Source organism: Pristis pectinata, chromosome 20 (genome assembly GCF_009764475.1).
Source record: "Pristis pectinata isolate sPriPec2 chromosome 20, sPriPec2.1.pri, whole genome shotgun sequence".
NCBI lineage: Eukaryota > Metazoa > Chordata > Chondrichthyes > Rhinopristiformes > Pristidae > Pristis > Pristis pectinata.
In genome coordinates this window covers 6,652,673-6,671,541 of record NC_067424.1, presented here as the reverse complement: position 1 = coordinate 6,671,541, position 18,869 = coordinate 6,652,673, and the positions used below count along the sequence as shown (strand labels likewise).

Here is an 18,869-nt window from a genome sequence, read left to right as displayed (position 1 = left end):
CACGTACATGGAAACACACAGTGAAATGCATCTATTATGTAGAATGCCCTGGGGGCAGCCCGCAAGTGTCGCCACTCTTCCAGTGGCGACATAGCATGCCCACAACTTCCTAACCTGTACATCTTTGAAATGTGGGGGAAACCGGAGAAAACCCATGCAGACACGGGGAGAACGTACAAACTCCTTACAGACAGCGGCCGGAATTGAACCCGGGTTGCTGGCGCTGTAATACCGTTATGCTAACCGCTACACTACCATGCCTGCCCTGCCATACTTCCATACTACATTCTTCTATAATACATGTTTCCATAATGCGAATTAGAGTCATAAGGCACAGAAACAGGCCCTTTGGCCCAACTCATCCATGCTGACAGTGTTACCCAGTGAGCTTGTCCCATCTACCTGTGTTTGGCTCATAGAATTGGTTATAACGATCGATGGATTAGGGAACAGTATTTGCATTACACGGACCACATTGCTTATACAGCAATTGGGAAAACCTGTTTAAATCTGTGCTTTGAAGGCAACTACCGCCTGTTCCACTATAACACAACTTTCAATGATGCAAGGTTTCTTAGAGACGTAACTATCATGTTATACCTGAACTGTCTTCTTCCCCCCCCCCCCCCCCCCCAACGAAACAAAAGCAAAGAAACTAGGACAAAGTACAGTCTTAAACAACTCTGGGGTTGTGGCTGGGGTCCACATCAATCACATCTTTTAACCGAGTGGTGGAATTTACTGAGCTGAAACCTAGCCACACTGTAAAAACACACCAAGCAAGAGGAGCCTCTTGGAAAGTTCTTCCCATCACCTCCGTGGAATTACCCAATCCCGAATTAACAGATTGCAGACACGTCTCGCATTTGCTTGATCGTCTGCAGTGGATGGTAACTTTGCTGCTGTCTGTTTGCAATCAGCGTTCTGCATTTCACCCCTCCAACACAGAGAGAACAGGAAAGCCTTCTGGACAGAAGAGGATGAACAAAAAAGAACAAGAAACACTGCAAACCAAAGTGAAAACAAACTGGAGAGCAAGTTTCTTTATTGTTCTTGTTGTAAATACAGATCACAGCTTCTGTTAAACACAATCCAGCACCCCCGGGACTCTGGACCAGCTGATTTTCTGGACGTCACTCCTATTCACGCACCAGCACACTTTCATTTCAGTTTTTTTAAAAAAAAGATGTCATATAGTAGTATAATAAACTTTCCAGTAAATCCAGCAAATTTAAAGGGAGTGGGAAACTGAGCCCTAGAGGGATAAAATATTTATTTATTAGTCGTACATCGAAACACAGTGAAATACATCTTTTTGCGTTACTGAGAATGCGCTGGGGGGCAGCCCGCAAGTGTCGCCAATCCTCCGGCGCCAACACAGCACGCCCACAGCTCCTAACCTGTGTGTCTTTGGAATGTGGGAGGAAACTGGAGCACCCGGAGGAAACCCACACAGTTATGGAGAGAACGTACAAAGTCCTTACAGGCAGCAGTGGGAATTGAACCCAGGAAATAGAACCCAATGAGTTTCAGCTCATCAAACCACAAACCTACCCATTTTCCTAAACTGCAGTGTTCCCAACCCTGACCCCAGCTCCCACTCCAGACTAATGAGAGAGCCAGCCTGAACCATCGGGATTTCCGAATGATTGGATACAAGATTCTTGGAGTTTTACTGTACAATGGACTGCATCTTCAGCTGCTAAACCAGAGTATCTAATGCCAAGTTAGCTTGCCTGATCTGGGAAATTTATTGAAGTGTTATAGATGGAAGTGAGCCAGCTTACGGTTTCTCCGTTCATATTCATTTATCGATGGTTTGTCATGATAGTGACTAAAGACACAACACAGAAGGCTATTCAGCTCATCGTGCTGGGAAAAGGCTATCCGATGAGTCCCACTCCACTGTTCTTTCAGTACAGCCTTAAATAAATTCAAGTGTTTATCCAATTTCATAATAAAATCAAACTTCAGTACCTTTTTCAGATCACAACTCCTGCAGTCCCTTGAAACATACCAATGCCTTGTGTCACTACAGCTTCTCTACAAAACTCCAGGTAACCAAGCAGCTCTATTTAGTCTCACCCAAAGAATCTTGGCTTGAAACTTCACATATCACTGACATTCTCAGCAATACCTGGAGTTCCTCCACAAGTCAGTGATATGATAACCTGCGCTGGATTTCCATTATGTTTTATGCATAGATATTCTTAATTTAGAAGTCAAATATTTAAATGGTTTGAACATTTCAGTTAAACCAATATAAACTAAAAAATACCTTTTGTAAAAATTATTTCCCATTCCCATGGCAATAAATATCAATTCTGCTAAATTCATTTTGCTTTAAGGAATCCACACTTGGTTTTCTACCAGCTCATCCAGACCACTGACTCATCCCATTTGGTTGTGGGACACATTGGTCAGTGTTATGACAAAGGATAGCCTAGTAGAGGGTGGTAAACTCTAGCAAGTAGTAGGGAGGAAGGCAGTCTTTATTTACAGAACAATATCGATGAGTTGGTAAGATGGGCAGAGCAATAATAGGTGGAACTTAAACCTAAATAATGCGAGGTGATGCATCTTGGGAGGACTAATCAGGATAGCATGCACGAAATAGATGGTAAGACCTTGAGCAACAAAGGGACCTTGGTGTACACATTCAAGGACCCATGTAGACAGAGGTGGGGAAGGTGATTAAGAAGGTATATAGGATACTTGCCTTCATTTATCAGGAGATAGAATACAAGAGCAGGGAGGTTATGGTATAATTTTATGAAACATTAGTCAGGCCACAGCTGGAGTACTGTGTGCAGTTTTGGTCACCAAACTATGGAAAGGGCACAAATGAATGAGAGGGTGCAGAGGAGATTCACCAGATGTGGGCTGCCCCCAGAACACACTACACAACAGATGTATTTCACTGTGTGTTTCGATATACATGTGACTAATAAAGAGATCTTATCTCTTATGTTGCCTGGGATGGAGTGCTTCAGCCACAGGGAGAGATTGTATAGGCAGGGCTTGTTTCTCTTGGAGGAGGCTGAGGGAGGACCTGATTGAAGTAAACAAAATTACGAGGAACGTAGATTGCGTAAAATGTGAAACATTTGTCCTTGGCTGAAGTATCTATAACCAGGGCACGTGTTTTAGGTAAGGGCTGGAGACTTAGAAGGGATTTAAAGAAGAATTCTTTCACCCAGAGGGTGGTTGAAGTCTGGAATGTACTGCATGAAGGGATGGAGGAGGCAAGTGACCTCACAATATTTATTAAGTATTTCGATGAGCACTGAAAGCAGTTTGCAGGCCAAGTGCTGCTAAGTGGAATTAGTGTAGGTATCTGATGTCTGCCATGGAAATGATGATCTACAGAACCTGTTCCCATGCTGTATAACTCCTACTTTTAATGTATACGTTGTCATTATTACAGATTTCAATATAGCTGCACTTTGAGAAAGCAGATGTACCTCGAATTGGTTCAACAGCCAAAGATTCCAATTTTGCTGAACTCTAATAAAACAAGGGAAAAATAAGCCCTGCACCAAATCAAAAATAAAGTGAGAAGAATTTAAGACCTTACTATACAGAATCAAATCAGCAAGCAGGCAGCATCCAAGGTCAGAGCAGTGCAACTAAGAGGTCAGAGATGAAGTGGGTGACAGTCTCATGCAAACTGCCATCAACTTTAATTCCACAAATACCCCTGAGGTCTGACACTGCTCGCTGCTCTAACAAAGGGTCAGTATACAAGCAACTGTAAGGCCACGAGCATCTCCAACAGGAAAGATAAATGATCTCAACCTCCAAACGCAATGAGACAAGCAGATCAGCTTCACAAGGAGGGAGAGAGAGAAGCTGCCATTATTAGCTTTGCACATCGCTTCCACTGTGTGCACAATACATCTGTTCCATGCATCTAGTTCAGCTGTTGCGATTGAAAAAGGCTACACCAGGAAATTAGTGTCTGTTCTAAAAAAAAATACATGGCCTCTGGTATCTTTGTCACTCAAACCCAGACTACATTCTACTGCAGAATCTACTGTAATGTAAAATTCTGGTCTACTTTCCCCATCATCCTCTCCCCATCGGGGAAACTAATTCCTGTCGCTTGTGCAGCCCAGAATTCACAGAGTACATGAACCTCAGAGGGAAGTACACCATCACGTTGTAGATGTGCCAGATTCCAGACAACAAAGCCAGCTCACACATTTTTAGAAACATGCAACATACACAAGTCGGCAGGAACCCCATTTATGGTGCTACCAATTTCTACGGATCAATAAACCAGAATCTTATAGATTTAAGAGATCAGGTTTTTCTTTTCAGGATAAGATAAGATTTCTTTATTAGTCACATGTACATCAAAACACAGTGAAATACATCTTTGCATAGTGTGCTCTGGGGGCAGCCCGCAAGTGTTGCCACGCTTCCGGCGCCAATGTAGCATGCCCACAACTTCCTAACCTATATGCCTTTGGAATGTGGGAGGAAACCGGAGCACCCAGAGGAAACCCACGCAGACATGGGGAGAACATACAAACTCCTTACAGACAGCGGCCGGAATTAAACCCAGATCGCTGGCGCAGTAATAGCGTTACGCTTACCACTACACTACCGTGCCCGTGTGTGGATTTTGCAACTAAGAAGTGACACGCAACTCAAGTCCCAGGCAAATCACCATCCCCTACGTGGGAAAACATAACCTCCCCTTGACATTCATCACTGCCAAATCTCCACTGACGAGAAATATAGATGGACCAGCCACATAAATAATCTGACTGCTCAGAGACTGCACATCCCATGGGGAGTAACTCACCCCCAGCATCTTAAAGCCTTTCCTTCTATAAGACGACAGGAATGGGATGGATCACCGCCCACTCCAACAAGCTGCTCACCTCTATGCAGGATAAAGCACTCTGTGTGATTGGTATCTTATCACCCTAGCCATTTACTTCAGTCATCACTGGAGCCCAATGACTGCAGCATGCACCATGAAATGCATTGCAGTTACTCTCCTAGACTTACTCCCACAGCTCCTGGCAAACCTGCAACCTCCATCACCAAGGACAGAAGGTGCATGGGAACATCACCCACCACCTGGAGGTCCTCTTCTGAATCAAACACCACCCTGAAAATATTTAACTGTTCCTGCCTCATCACTGGATCCAAATCCTGGAGCTCCCTACACAGCCACACCATGGGATGACCTATACACAAAGACTGTAGCGGTTCAAGGAGGCAGCTCACACCACCTTCACAGCAGCAATTTAGGGATGGGTAATAAACACTGGGATTAGAAGCAATGCCCACACTCTGTAAAGGAAATGAAAAATTGGTACTATTCTTATGCAGGACAGGGAGAGATAGAAGAATCTTTAATTGGTATTGGTTTATCATTATCACTTGTACTGAGGTACAGTGAAAAACTTGTCTTGCATACCGATCGTACAGGTCAATTCATTACACAGTGCAGTTACATTGAGTTAGTACAGAGTGCATTGAGGTAGTACAGGTAAATACAATAACAGTAAGGTGTCACTGCCCCTATACCAGTTCAGTCCACCAAGGTCTGACTTGCCTGCAAGAGAACTAAATGGGTGAAGTGTGTCCTTTATAATGTGGGTAAAAATTCTGGTGCAGCTTTAGACTGCTGATAGGGAGAAGGTGAGACCTGGCAACAAGCCATTGTGATGGTGGTTTCAACCTAACACTGGAGCCAACCATGATGAGAGCAAACCATGGTAATAAATCTGGAGCCTCACAATCACATCAACAGGACACTATTTGTATATGGGAGTCTCAGCCCAAAACACCATTACATCCAATCCCTTATTCCAGATTGTTTGCACAAGATGGGTCCTTTCCAACAAGCCTGAGATAATATTCCACAATTCGTTTTTAAAAACAACAAATCACTGGTGTAACTCCCAGCACTACAATGCCATAATGGGTGGGAGAGGAAAAGGAGAAGGGAAAAAGGCAGAAAGCAAATAATTTTAATCACCAAGCAGAACTGTGTTATTGGTCACAGAATAAAACTCCCTGTTATGACAACTGACAAGACACCTTGCAGCCACCTGGGATACAGAATCAGATTTAAAAATTAAGCCTTTGCAGCAATGGAGACAGATTTTCTCAGTACAGCAACAGCTACATTTCATAGCACAATCATGGCAATTCCAGCAGCCTCTCAGCCAGGTCAAAACTCTTGTGCTGCTGCTGCTTCTGGAGTTGAGCAAATCAAATCCTGCGGTACCCAGACTGTCAGAAGGAAAGTGTTTTTTTTAAATTTTACACTGAGAGTGGTTGATATCTGGAACTTACTGCCAGAGGTGGTGGTGGAGTTAGATACAATCACTGTTTGAGAGACATTTAAACAGGGACTTAGATAGATTTCTTTATTAGTCACATGTACATCGAAACACAGTGAAATACATCTTTTGCGTAGAGTGTTCTGGGGGCAGCCCACAAGTGTCGCCATGCTTCTGGCACCAACATAGCATGCCCACAACGTCCGAACCCTTGCATCTTTGGAACATGGGAGGAAACCGTAGCGCCCGGAGGAAACCCACGCAGACACGGGGAGAACGTACAAACTCCTTACAGACAGCGGCGGGAATTGAACCCGGGTCACTGGCGCTGTAATAGCATTACGCTAACCACTACATTATAGGCAAGGCATAGAAGGATAGGGACCCAATGTGGCAAATGGGATTGATGACACTGGGAGAAAGGTCAGAACGAACGTCTTCAGATCTCCAGTTGCTCCAGATTTCCAGCATCTGCGGTCTGTCGTGTCAGAATGGAGTGATGGACTGAAGGGCCCATTTCTGTGTTTATTATTGTCACTTGTACTAAGGTACAGTGAAAAACTTGTCTTGCATACCGATCGTACAGGTCAATTCATTACACAGTGCAGTTACATTGAGTTAGTACAGAGTGCATTGAGGTAGTACAGGCGTTATTGTTTTACCTTGTACTACCTCAATGCACTGTTGTAATGAACTGATCTGTATGAACAGTATGCAAGGCAAGTTTTTCACTGTACCTCAGTATGTGTGACAATAATAAACCAATTCCAATTCTGGCTGAGGCATCAGTGCAGTACTGAGCAACAAGCTCCTCTGCTGGATGAGATGCAAGAGACCGCAGATCCTGGAATCTGCGGACGTCGTCCAGATGAAGGGTCTCGACCTGAAATGTCAACCGTTCACATCCCTCCACAGATGCTGCCCGACCTGCTGAGTTCCTCTAATCTGCTGGAGGAACTCAGTGGGTCGAGCAGCACCTGTGGGAGGGAAAGGAATTGTCGACAGTTCAGGTCAAAACTCCCCATCAGGATCTGCATCTGCAGTCTCGTGTCTCCCAGTGCGGTATGTTTGGAGGTACCCCTTTTCACATGAGACATTAAACGGAAGCAAATTTTGCTTTTCCAGGTAAGCATTAAAAATTCCAGTGTTATTCCTAGAACATGGAGTTCTTTCTGGTCAAGGTTCATTCTTTATTGAAGCAAGGCCACAAAAAGTGATTTTGCATCTATCTGGCTTCCCAGGGGATGTCACAAATGATCTGATGGATTTGCTTATATAACTGCACTTAACACTTAATGCATTAACTCTGAAAGCAGGATGTAACAAGGTACCACATACCCAAATTCTTTCCTTCCTGAAATTCTCCAGGTCTGTAAACGCAATTGATACTTAATAGATCCTCCAATGCCTATTTCAAAAGTATCATCGGAATATTGAAGATTATGGGAAGACACTTTGACATAGGAGCAGAAGTAGGCCATTCAGCCCATCGAGTCTGCTCTGCCATTCGATCATGGCTTTCTCCCAGCTTCTCCTACATAAAGAAAACACTTTTCTTCAACCCCATTCTCCCACCATCTCCCGGTAACCCTTAACCCCCTCACCAAGAATCTATTAGCCTCTGCCTTAAATACACCCAATAACTTGGCCTCTGCAGCCCTCCATGGCAACAAATTCCACAGATTTGCCATCCTCTGGCTGAAGAAATTTCTCCTCATCTCATTTCTAAAGGGAAGTCCCTTAAGACATGTTTAAGATTATGAATGGGTGGAATATTGGAGAGAGAAGCAGGCTGCTTCTAGCTGAGGATTACATCAGTAGGGATGAGTAGTTATGTGTCAGCCTTGCCCGCAATGATCACATTTTTACCTATGAATTAATTGCTTCGCCAAAAAGAAAAAACAATTTAAGAGGGAAGAAATGCGTTCACGGGGTGTTGTGAAGCAACGGGGTTCACTTTCACCACTGGACAAGGAGATAGCAGAAAACTGCTCCGGTTTAAGGGAATCGAGGGGAATGGAGTTGGTGCAGGTACAGGGGGTAAAAGATCAACCATGATCCTGTTGAACCAGGGACAAAGTAGCCTACCCCTGCATCCATTTCACGTTCTTAACGAACATCCATTCCCTCTGTCTAAGCTAATCCTGGGAATAGGAATCAAGGGATAAGAGAACAGAAGAGCTAAAATGAATGCATTAGCTGCTCAATGAGGGTTAACATCTTCTCGTTACTACCATCGGGGAGGAGGTACAGGAGCCTGAAGACCCACACTCAACGATTCAGGAACAGCTTCTTCCCCTCCGCCATCAGATTTCTGAATGGTTCATGGACACTACCTCATTATTCCTTTTTTTTTGCACTATTTATTTTACAGTAAATTCATATCTTTGCACTGTACTGCCGCTGCAGAACAACAAATTTCACATCATACAAGTCAGTGATAAAACTCCAATTCTGAACATCTCCATAGACTACTTAGACTAAATGGCCTCCCTCCGTGTTGTAACCTCATTGCTTCACTGTTGGCATTGGAGCTTTATAGAAACTGGAACTGCAAACTGCTAGAGTGCTTTTTTGAGCAAACGACGCAAATCGAGGAGAGATAATTATATTTTACTACATTTATTTTAAAGCCCGCCTTGTTGACAAATATTTGCTATTAAACTGCCTGAAATTGTAACTGGATGTCCAAACAGTTTGTACCATATTCAGAGGGAGAGTGGTTTATCCCAACCACCCAGCTGTCCACACTTGAAACACTCATGGCCATCTAAGATTTACAAGGTTGTTTACAATTCAGAGAGCAAGAATTTGTTTTATGCATTTGTGCAAGAAGGTTGTGGGTTCAAATCCCACCCTGGAGACCCAAGCTGACATTCTAACTATGTATTAATGAAAGTGTTTTTGGTGATACTTTTCAGGTGAGATGTTAAATCGTGCTCAGTCTAATAGATCACAGGGGGGAAGGGTTGGGGGTGGAGGAGCTGTCCCCATGTCCTGGCTAATACTTGTCCATCAACCAACATCAGTAGAGCAGAGGAAGTTGCATTGTCCTCCCATGCAAACAAACTCAGACTTGCACAGATCCACCAACTTCAGGACATGCTGAGTGAACGATGCTACCACTGCTGTTCCCCACATGGAGCCTAACGGCAGAGCCATCTCATTGGGTGCCCGCAGGGAGTCACCTCTCCAGTCCCACGTCAGGCAGACTGGTGCAGGAAAGGAGCCCCCAGGGTTCCTGGCTTGGAGATGATACCAGGCTTGGATGCTTGGTCTGGCCAGCAAAATATTTATGCTTTAAGTGGTTTTAAATTTTTTTTTAAGTGCTGAAATGCATTTCCAGTTCATTTTTTCTAACAAATTAATTGCATCAATTTTAAATGTCCCTGAGTATCCGAGACTTTTAAAAGTCATTATAAAGCCTCAACAGCTTTGACAGGAGGTAAGCCTCCAAGCCAGCTTTACCTCCTGTCAAAGGCCATCAGTGTGCTCTGGGAGCAGATACACTGCCCAAGATCTTGCCGTGCCTCAAAGTATGCCTCCTGGTGCAGGAGGTCAGTGCGGTCAACCCTGCTACAAGACCCAACATCACACCAGCGTCTACACTTTATAATGAACTTCATAAGCTGCAAAGCACTTTGGAACATAGAGGTTGTGCAAAGCGATGCAGAAATGCATGCTATGCAATTGTCTAAACAAATTTATCACTACACACACACACAAAGCACAGCTCTATGACGTGCAAAACCAGGATAGACCAAAACCCTACAGATGACTGCAGGCACACAAGGTGACCAATTATGACTGAATCTGCTCAGAACATTGAGCAAAGTCTTGTATAGTCCAAATAGTTTTAACCCGACAGCAGGATGTCCAAATACATACATGTTCAATGAGCTATTTTAGTTGGGACTTGAAAACACTTTATACAAGCAGAAGCATCCTATTTTGTTTTTATAGCTTAAATGAGGAATGTCTTTTTTTGTGAGAGATAGGATATGGTTACTCGACGGTCAAATTGGTGCAGGGGAAATACTAAAGATTAAATAAAATCTCCAAGGAGATATTTCCTCATTTGCTCTTTGAAGGACATTTATATTCTATACAGAGCTTTTATATTTTCCCATCTGACAGCAAGCTGCAGCTCCACTCAAGAGACACCAATCGAACAGTTCTATTCCTGACGCAGGGTTTCGACCCGAAATGTCGACAATTTTTTCACCCCCTCCCACAGATGCGGCTCGACCTGCTGAGCTCCTGCAGCAGCAGGTTGTTTGTTGCTCCAGATTTCAGCATTTGCAGTCTCTTGTGTCTTTATTTAAAATAGTTCTGTACCAGACTTGCCCCCCCCTGCCTGGAACTAATCTAGAGATGCTGGAGGTCAGGGGCTTCATAACAAACAGGCAGTCACTAAAAGTCAGATTTCTTGGCCACATTCAGTTGCATTTGGAAACTGTCCCATCTCTGTCAGCTGGGCACCACACTCATCCAAGTTGTTGGTTCAAGCCCCATTCCAGAAGCTTGGAAGTCTAGACTGAGACTCCAGAGCAATGCTGGGGAAGTACACTGCCAGAGGCATCATCTTTTGGATGAACTGTTAAACCAAAGCCAGGGCAGTCTTCTCAATTGGATGCAATTTATACCAGGGTACTCAGCTACCTCCATGCCAATAATTATGCCTCAATCACAAAAAACATTATGGTTATGTGCACAGATTGGTGACCATGTTTGCCACATTACAATAGTGACTACACTACACAGGTACCTTACTGGTTGCAAATTCCCAAGGGATGACCCAATACTGTGGAAGGTATTGCACAAATGCAACTCTCTCACCACACAACCTGCAAAAAGTCAGACTACAGGAACACTGGAAGCACAAAGGCTGCATTGAAGCAAAGGGAAGTGGAAAGGTTGGGAGAAAAGGGAGAGGAGGGAGGCAATTTTTAGCACATTGCAAACCACAGGAAACAACGTTAAATGCTTCAGTCATTTGTAATGTGGATCACTGCTGCTTTTAAGCACACCGATGTCACCTTGAACACATCAAGGAAACAGTTGAAGGTGCTCCAGGAAACAAGTTTTGTCAGCGAACACGTTCCCAACCAGATAGTTAAGAATTGTGAGCACTGGTCTGTCCAACAATTGAAGTGCTCGTCGAGTATTAACTTGAGTCAGTCTGCAAATTTCCACGCGAGGACACACAATTTTAATCGAGGAGAGAGGTACCAGAAAATTTTAAGAATCTCACCAGGATTACATTGTGCCTGATCCCTGCAGCAACAGAGAGGTGTTCTGCTCAGTTTAACCCTCTGGTGGCTGAAGAAAAGTCCTGACATGGTATGCACGTGTAAAAATGACATGCAAAATATGATCAGGCATCATACTAGTTAAAGGTTTGAAATTTAACTGGTCCAGTCACAGAAATTCTGCAGCGATACAAGCAGGTCCGAACTGGGTCTCCCACCACGAAAAATACCCGCCCAACTTCCCATCTTATTTCCACCGTTTAAACGGCACCGGGCAAATTGAATATTCTCCAGTTGCCTGGATGAGTGCATCTCAGATTTATCACCACTGACGTATGACGTGAAATTTATTGTTTTGCGGCAGCAGTACAGTGTAAAGACATAAGAAGCTATAAATTACAAAAATAAATAAATGGTGTAAAATAAAAGGAATAATGTGATAGTGTTCATGGATCATTCAGAAATCTGATGGCGGAGGGGAAGAAGCTGTTCCTGAAATGTTGAGTTTGGGTCTTCAGGCTCCAACACTCAAGAAGCTCGATAACCATGCAGGACAAAGCAGCTCACTTGACCAGCACCCCATACAACGTCATAAACATTAATTCGCTCCAAGATCTGCACACTGTGTATGCAGTGGGAATTAGCTACAAAATGCACAGCAATTACCTGCCTCTGCTATTCCCACACAAATCTGCAGCTCCTTCCACCACAAACAATGAGAGATTCAGGAGCAGACCCACACAAGACTCCAACTTGGAATAATACTGCCCCTCCATCCTCACTGGATTAAACTCCTGGAACTCCCTCCCCAAAGGCACAGTGGGAGCACCTTCACCAAAAGGACTGCAGCTGATCAAGGAGGTAGTTCACCACCACCTTCTCTAGTTCAATTAGGAATGGGCAAACAACATTGAACTTGCCAGCAACAACTACATCGCAAATAATAGTCAGAAAGTGAGGAGCGTGTCAGAGAAAAGCAAACAATTTCCCACCCAGATTTGAAAACAATATTCTGAGTGTAATAGATTTTTTTGGGGGGTGGAGTGGGGGCTTTGCAAAAGAAAAAGACCAACAATCTCCCCACCGAGATAATATGCAAATTTCATGCTCCCCATACCCTCCGTGCCCCCACATACAAAATATCATCTGCACACATTAAACCCAAAACATACTCACCCCTATTTCACATTCCAACCACACAGATTCAACCAGTGTCCTGTCATCCTGCCGATGCAGGATATTATTTTCTTAAAGTAGCTGAGATAACTATTTAAGCAAACTTGTTTACAAAAGAAAAAAATTAATAATGGATCCATAGCTCATTTTTCTTTAGCTCACCTGCCAGCACTGAGCTAGGTGCCCTTTGGGCACCTGCAGTAGACAGAAGCTCAGGGAATCTAGGACTGGAGATACTTCCAGAACAGCAGCTGAGTGCTGTGTCTTTCTCTCTATCTCTGGGATGCAGGACTCATCCACCATCTCCTTCCCTGTATCTTTACACTTCCATTTACTTCTCTCAAGTGTAACCTGAAGTCAAGCCACCATCGAATGCCAAGGTCTTCGAGATCATCAGCCAATGGCTTCCCTTTGAAGACAGTCATTGGGCAAAAGCATAGAAAATGGAAGGTTAGGTCATTTTCCCCCTTAAGCCCGCTCCACCACGAAGGTCAAGACTGAGCCATTATCTCATCTACTTTCTTATCCATTTCCTACATCTTGTGATCACCTTAGTATTAAATCAGTCTTGTGTATATTAAGCAACCACTGTCCACCTGAGTGTAGGGAATGTCAAAGATTCACAGCCTAAGAAAACCACGTCACACTCCCATATGGCTGACCCCTTATCCTGAGGTGTTCCCTAGTTCTCGGGTCTCTAGCCTGATGAAACAGCCTCTCAACCTTCACCCTGGCAACCCCTCTCAGAAACACTCAAGTTTCATCTCTTATTCTTCTGTCTCTGGCAAGTATAGAGCCAAACTTACTCAAGCCCTTTTCATACCGCAATGCCCTTGCCCCTTAAACCAAGCTACACACACCCCAACTCCAATTATATCCGAGCAGCATCTGTGAGAGGAAAGGAATCATTGACACTTCAGGTCAAAACCCTGCAGCAGGACCCAAAATGTCTACAACTCCTTACCCCCCCACCCCACAGCACAGATGCTGTTGGACCCACTGAGTTCCTCCAGCAGATTGTTTGTTGCTCCAGATTCTAGTACCTGCAGTCTCGTGTCTCTAAGTATATCCCCCTCTTAGTTTACTCTGCTTTACTGAAAACAGTGTCTCTCCATAATAACAGACAATTACCTCTCCATGCCCTTAAACCCACAACTCTAGGCTGTGAAGCCCACATATAGCATTATAACAGTGGTCTAACTCTTGTGCAGTTGTTCATTTTCTAGGCTGCCCGGAGGCAAAGTGCAGATGAGGAATGCAAGGGAATTTTGGCAGCAAAGGTGGAGAGTGCAGGCACACACGTCTACCTAACCCACTGCAAAAGCAAGCTTCCAAGCCACACTGCCGACTTCCTAGGGATGATTCTGGGTGGAATTTGAAGTTAGCAATTTGTGAGGCTGAGAGACCGACAAACAGCAAATATTAAAAAAAAGGAGCAAAGTCATAACACCAGCAGTTTTACCTCACCTTGGCTGCACTTTCTAATCAATGCACAAACATATTACCACCCGCTGCAGAAAGAAACCACTTCTGGGCCTGAAATCATTGGAATGGCAAATTTGGCAGAAAACACAATTAATTAAACTTTGACGTTCATCATTAATATTGCACTAAGCATCACATTATGTTTTTAAGTGATTAAATGTGATATTACTGGACTCAACTTCCTAGCAATTTCAGATGCTTTGCTTATATTGCTTCATCCTGCCATGACTTTGCCTACAGAGTAACATACCCAGATACAAGCAGGTTTTATTGGAACTTGTAGAAGTCCCATGGAGCTCATTAATACACAATGCCCCATTTACAAACATGAAGGAGCTCATCACAGCAAAACACACTATTCCTGACACAGCCGTCTGGTTTAAACTTCCTAATGCAAAAGTTTCCGCCCTACATCTAACATCAGCCACATGGAAGAAGGGAATTGGATAAATACCTAAAGGAGAAAAATAATTACAGGGCAAAGCGAAGGTGCAGGGAACAGTGATTAACGGGACAAGCCTTCCAAAGAGCTTGTACGGTGAGTGAGATGGCCTCTCTAGAGGGCAACAAGCAATAACAATTTATAATTAATCTCTAATATTAATCTTGCCTTTACTCAGCAAGTTAAAATTGGAAAAAGCAACACCTGGCACAATATTGGATATTTTAGCTTTGTTAATAAAATATGAACAACACCCTTGCTTTTCTGAAACACTTTCGTGGAATCTTTTCACATTCACCTAACGTGAATGAATGACTTGCAAGGCAAGAGTTCACTTACATTTTATATTCATATTTTTCACATCGCTATTCAAAAAGGAAGGCTGACATGCCAGTTGGGAGGAGGTACTGCTTTCTAGATGAGATGGGAGACCAAGGCCACGTCAGGTGAATGTGAAAAGATTCCATGAAAGTGTTTCAGAAAAGCAAGGGTGTTGTGCGAACTGTCCCGATCAATATTTAATCCTTCAAACCCACAGGTAAAACAGACTATTCTGCTCATATTCACATTGCTGTTTGTGGGACCTTACTTGCACAAATTAGTTGCTTCATTTCCAAGAACTTCAAGTCCATCTGTTGGGAGCATGCAGAACCTTGGAGTGCACCCCCTACCAAACCACCCACCTGTTCACTCCACCAAGCACCCCCTGCCCCACCCGAGTCTGCAGATCACACTCTGGTTTTACCAGCCACCTCAGTACCCACAGAACTGGAAGGGAAGCAAGTCACCTTCAATCTCAATGGGTGCTTAAGGTGCCTTCAGTGGTTTCTTTGGACCACGATTGAACGCTACAGTAAAACATCAAGCCAACACTGCAAAACATCCTATCACCCGCCAGCTCATGCTCCTCCCCCCCCTCTTGTTCTGGCCTCTGCCCACTTTCTTTCCAGTCCTGATGAAGGGTCTCGGCCCGAAACGTCGATTGTTCATTTCCCTCCATAGATGCTGCCTGACCCACTGAGTTCCTCCGGCACCTTGTGTATTGCAAAACAAATAAAGGTTGTTGCAGAAGATACTAAATAGAAGTTTATAGCAAATCATTTATTCCTTTCTTCCCTCCCCAGTGAGGAAGATTCAGAGATCTATAACCAACCCATAAACACTGCAAAGCCTCGTGTCTCCATCTATAGCTTGTTACTTTTGTATAAAGATGATCAAACACGTCTCATTTTCATTTGCATTTCTTCTAATCCAGCATGCTGCATTCAATGTTCACAATGCGGCCTCCTCACATCGGAGAAGCCAAGCTCAGTCTGAGCGACTGCTTGGCAGATCACCTGCGCTCAGTCCACAAGAGCGACACCGAGCTTCTGTTTGCCTATCACTTTAATTCCCCATCCCATTCCGACCATACATCCGTGGGCTCCTGCACAGTTAGAACAACTTGTGTATGGGCAGTCTGCAGGACACAATATCAACTTCAGTGACTTTAAATAACTCACTCTTTCTCTTTGTATGAGAACTGGCCATTTTTGCCTGGCATCTTTTTTTATTTACTTTCTTTTATAGTCGGATTATACAACACATTGCATAAAGGTTAATCTGAACTGCCCCCATTTCAAAAATTCCCTTTGTTCCACCCATCGCTCTCCCCAAACTTTGCATCTGAAACTAACTTGTTTCTCATTCTCAGTTCTGATGAAGGGTCCCAGACTTGAACTATTAACTGTTTCTCTTTCTGCCGTCTGACCCGAGATTTTCCAGCACTTGTTTTTATTTCAGACTTCCAGCACCTGCAGTTTTTTTTGATTTTCACGCTGTTTCACTGTTGCCCATTGCACAAAATGCACACAAAAATTCCATTTTAAGGTGGAGACAAGAAACTGCAGACGCTGCAATCTGGATCTGGAGCAAAAAAAAGAGCTGCAGGAGGAATTCAGCGGGTCAGGCAGCATCTGTGGAGGGAAATGGACAGTCGGCGTTTGGGTCAAGATCCTTCATCTGGTCCAACCCAAAACATTGACATTCCATTCCACCCCCCCCCCCCCCCCCCCAAGATGCTGCCTGACCTGCTGAGTTCCTCCAGCAGCTCATTTTCCACTTTAATGTTTTGCATCCACCAGATAAGTTGCTCAGTAGCTTTCTCCTTTATTTTCGCATTGCTTAAGCATTGGAGCCATTTTTAGGCATTTCCATATTACCAATTTTCATTTTACTGAGATTTGGTTTCAAAGCTATACCTTCATCCCTCATCGTAAAGCAGACTCTAAAACAAGAAAAATTACAGAATCTTCCTGAGCTTATGAAAATTAGCTGCCGCATGCCCTGTATGCAAGATCCTGGGGCGCCTCGGTTGCTAAGATTTCATGCACTGCCAGTATGTCACTCTTTGTGGAGCTTCCAAGTATAACGGTTTCATAGAACCATAGAACACTACAGCAAAGAAAACAGGTCAGTCGGCCCTTCTAGTCTGTGCCGAAACTTTATTCCACTAATCCCATTGACCTGCACTCGGTTCATAACCCTCCAGACCTCTCCCCTCCACGTATCTATCCAATTTATTCTTAAAACTTAAGAGTGAGCCTGCATTTACCACGTCAGATGGCAGCTCGTTCCACACTCCCACCACTCTCTGCAGTTTTTTTTTTGATTTTCATGCTGTTTCACTGTTGCCCAATGCACAAAATGCACACAAAGATTCCATTTTAAGGTGGAGACACAAGAGACTGCAGACGCTGCAATCTGGAGCAAAAAAAGGAGCTGCAGGAGGAACTTCAGCTACATCTTTTAACTGTTTCAAAAAGCCTCCCACTCCTCCTTCCCAAAAGTTAGGTGTCAGTAGTTGTATTTTTGGCAAATTTAATTGCAAGATTTTATATTGTAATCTTTGCCTCTCCCAGTGGGACAGGGCAGTGGGGGGGACCTGAAGCATTCCTGGGCTCTAACCCACAATTATTGGCTTGGGAAAATCCTTTGATGGTGCAGAACACACAGACCACAAAAACCTCTTACCTGCACAATGTCCAGGACCATTCCAGCAGCCACCGTACCAAAGCCTGCCAGCAGGAATGGGAATACGACCTGTAGTCCTATAGAGAAAGAGGTCTCTTTGAGGGAATCTGGTGCCCGACTAGGGTCGCTGCTTATGTCATCACTGTCAATGCTCTGGCTGCCGTTCTCCAGTAGAGCATCCTCCTCTCTCAGACCCTTGGCATTGGCACGGGAGTCTCTCACAGCAGCCTCTGTCCTTGAGACCTGTTCCCTCTCCTCTGTTAAGTATTCTGAGCTTTCCGTCTCCACCAGCTCCTTGGACGAACTGGGGGTTATAGAGATTGTGAAGTCGTCAGAGCTTGCATCAATGGGGAAGGCACTGCCATTGACATGGTAAACCAGGCCAATTTCTTTCTGTTCTGTGGAGTTAGACATGGTGTATTCACAATCTTCGGGAGGTCATAATGTTTAATTTCCTCAGTCTTTTAACTGTTTCAAAAAGCCTCCCACTCCCCCTTCCCAAAAGTTGGTTGTCAGTAGTTTTGTTTTTGGCAAATTCAACTGCAAGATGTTATATTATAAAGATCCCTTTCAGCTTCTCGTTCTTCAGATACAATCGGTACAACTGCAGCTCCGCCAGATCTCAATGCCATTCGCCGGCACCAGCCCCATTAAGGAAGTGTGCCATAACTTCAACACGTGGCAGAAAAAAAAGTTCCGAATTAATAACGGAAACAGCGAGGGCGAACGGCTGTTCCAGCGGCCAGACGGACGGAGACAATTCGTCGCTGTTACTGGAAAAAGAAGACAAGTTAAAATCGTTCCCAAGTAATAACTGAGAGAGAAAACAAACGCTTTATTCGTGGCGAGGCAACACTTCACCTCCCACAAGTCCACTAAGTGACTGTTGCATTTCTAACCACGTCTAATAAAAACTATTTTACTGAATGCAGATTTAATAAACACACACAAAAATAATGGAAGAAAACCACCTCCAAGTGTCTCCTGAGCTGGCTGGAGACGTTTGTGTTGTAAAAGATTCTCAGGATTAACACACACACACACACACACACAGTCAACACAAACAGTTTCACGCTCAATATTTTCTTTCATAATCTTTATATTCCAGAAGCTCGCAAACACTTCTTAGCCCCAAAGAGGCCCCAGAATCCCAAATGTTCTGTTGCAGTCAATCCCTGTCAGATTCTTTCAGTC

General features: G+C 44.0%; 1 protein-coding gene across 2 annotated transcripts in view; it reads right to left on the bottom strand.

The window, feature by feature from the left end:
• LOC127580855 (solute carrier family 41 member 1-like) overlaps positions 1-18,869 on the bottom strand; it is a 69,490-nt gene that overhangs the window by 50,008 nt on the left and 613 nt on the right. For both annotated transcript variants that reach the window (XM_052034804.1, XM_052034803.1), the window contains exon 2: positions 17,676-18,448. In XM_052034804.1, the coding sequence (XP_051890764.1) occupies positions 17,676-18,089 (414 nt within the window). In that variant the 5' untranslated portion in view covers positions 18,090-18,448. The remainder of the gene's footprint in view (positions 1-17,675; positions 18,449-18,869) is intronic.